General features: G+C 35.3%; 1 protein-coding gene and 1 long non-coding RNA gene across 2 annotated transcripts in view; one reads left to right on the top strand and one right to left on the bottom strand.

Moving 5' to 3' along the window:
* Window positions 1-362: 362 nt before the first annotated feature.
* On the top strand, window positions 363-622 carry LOC116019281. Its single transcript, XR_004098685.1, has 2 exons — window positions 363-479; window positions 588-622. It is a non-coding gene; the product is annotated as an uncharacterized LOC116019281 (long non-coding RNA).
* Window positions 623-1,267: 645 nt separating this feature from the next.
* LOC116020214 overlaps window positions 1,268-1,688 on the bottom strand; it is a 4,628-nt gene continuing 4,207 nt past the window's right edge. Inside the window, exon 4 of the mRNA XM_031260695.1 lies at window positions 1,268-1,322. Coding sequence (XP_031116555.1) covers window positions 1,268-1,322 — 55 coding nt within the window. The remainder of the gene's footprint in view (window positions 1,323-1,688) is intronic.

Below are 1,688 nucleotides of genomic sequence, written 5' to 3'. Positions count from 1 at the left end.
TTTAGGAACTAGTATTTGGACTCGTTTGTCCTAGAAAAGGGATTTCTAGACACCATACCATTATTTTTGAATTTCCTATTGAATTAAATTAGCCCATAGCAGCAAAAATTTATTTTTGATCGTACATCGCGAAGATTCTGCGGTGTACCGAACCTAGCCCAAATTGGAGCTTTTGACTGGAATAAAATTTTAGTTTCAAGAATATTCTATTTAAATTATTTCCTACCAAAATTTCATCTGTTTTAACCCCAAACAGTCCATGTTAAGATATTTTTTTCCAAGATTTCTAGGATTGTGACACTTGTCACTTTAATCCACCCCTAAATATTATTATATAAGTGGGAAATGAAGTTTTGGTCTTCATTTTCCCCATTTGGCCGAAACAAGGGAGAGGAAAAGGAGGGAATTTTCTTCATCTTCAACCTCAAGTCTTAAGAACTCCATAACCAATCCTTCTTCACATCTTCATCAAAGATTCGGTAAAACTTTAATTTTATTCGGTAGATAGCTTTATTTCCTTTCCTAGTTTAAGAATCTAAGTCTTGATTTCTTGAATCTTGTTGTTATGATGATGAATTGGGAGCTAGGGTTTCAAGAAGGAATTGGGGAAAATCCACCAAAAGCATCTTTAAGACAATATTAACTACTTTGGAGGTAAGGAGTTCCCTTAAGTTGGACTAGATTGCTCAAATTTGAATAATTGATGGTTGATTGTGACTTGGTGAAATTTAGTAAAAATGTTTAGTATAAGTTGCCTGTATATGGTGTATATAAGGTGTATGTATAAATCATATTTATGCCCATATAGGCTTACACTTGTGAAAATATTGACAAGAAATTTAACTAGTCTCTGGCAGTAACTTCCGTGAATTTCTGGGACAAATCGGTAAGGTATTTTGATCCAATTTTTTTTATACATGTAGTTCTATACGTGTAGATGCTACCATAAAATTTTCATAATTTTTGGAGTAGTATAAGTGTGGTTTCAAAATTATTTTCCAAAACTGGTCCAGAGAGAAGAAAAATCCGGACAGCACACTGCCAAGGGCAAAAAGGGAATTTTCTGTGTAAATTCGTGAACCTAGATGACCAAAACTTTTTATGAACATCAAGTACTATGAGTTAGGGTTCTACCAAAAAAATTTCAAGTGAAAAAGAGTTCGGGAACTATTCTTACCGGCTCGATCTTTCAGACTGCGCCAAGCTGAAATTTCTGAAAAGAAATGGTTAAAACCAATGTCGTTAAAGAGAAAAGAGAAGGAAAACCTTAGTTTCTGAGCAAGAGGAGGAGGACCTTGACTAACCCACGGGTGGCATATGCTCTGCATNCATATAAAATTTCATAATGATCGGAGTAGTATAAGTATGGTTTTCGAATTTTTCTCCAAAACTGGTCCAGAGAGAGAGAAATTCCGGACAGCACACTGCCAAGGGCAAAGATGGAATTTTCTGTGTTTATTCGTGGATCAAAGTGACCAAAACTTTTGACGGACATCAAGTACTATGAGTTAGGGTTCTACCATAAAAATTTCAAGTGANTTAGAGTGGAGTTTGTCAAAGAGGTGATAGAATTCACTCTAAGTGTGGCGGTAGCACCCGGTTTTCTGTTGATATGATGTAAGCTTCCGCAGCGTTTGATTACGGATTTTGTAATAAATGTAAGAGTTGAAAATTGGGGTGTTACAGCA

The sequence above is a fragment of the Ipomoea triloba genome, chromosome 5 (genome assembly GCF_003576645.1).
Source record: "Ipomoea triloba cultivar NCNSP0323 chromosome 5, ASM357664v1".
NCBI lineage: Eukaryota > Viridiplantae > Streptophyta > Magnoliopsida > Solanales > Convolvulaceae > Ipomoea > Ipomoea triloba.
The sequence above is the reverse complement of the archived record's forward strand: the minus strand, read 5'-3'. Positions and strand labels throughout refer to the sequence as shown.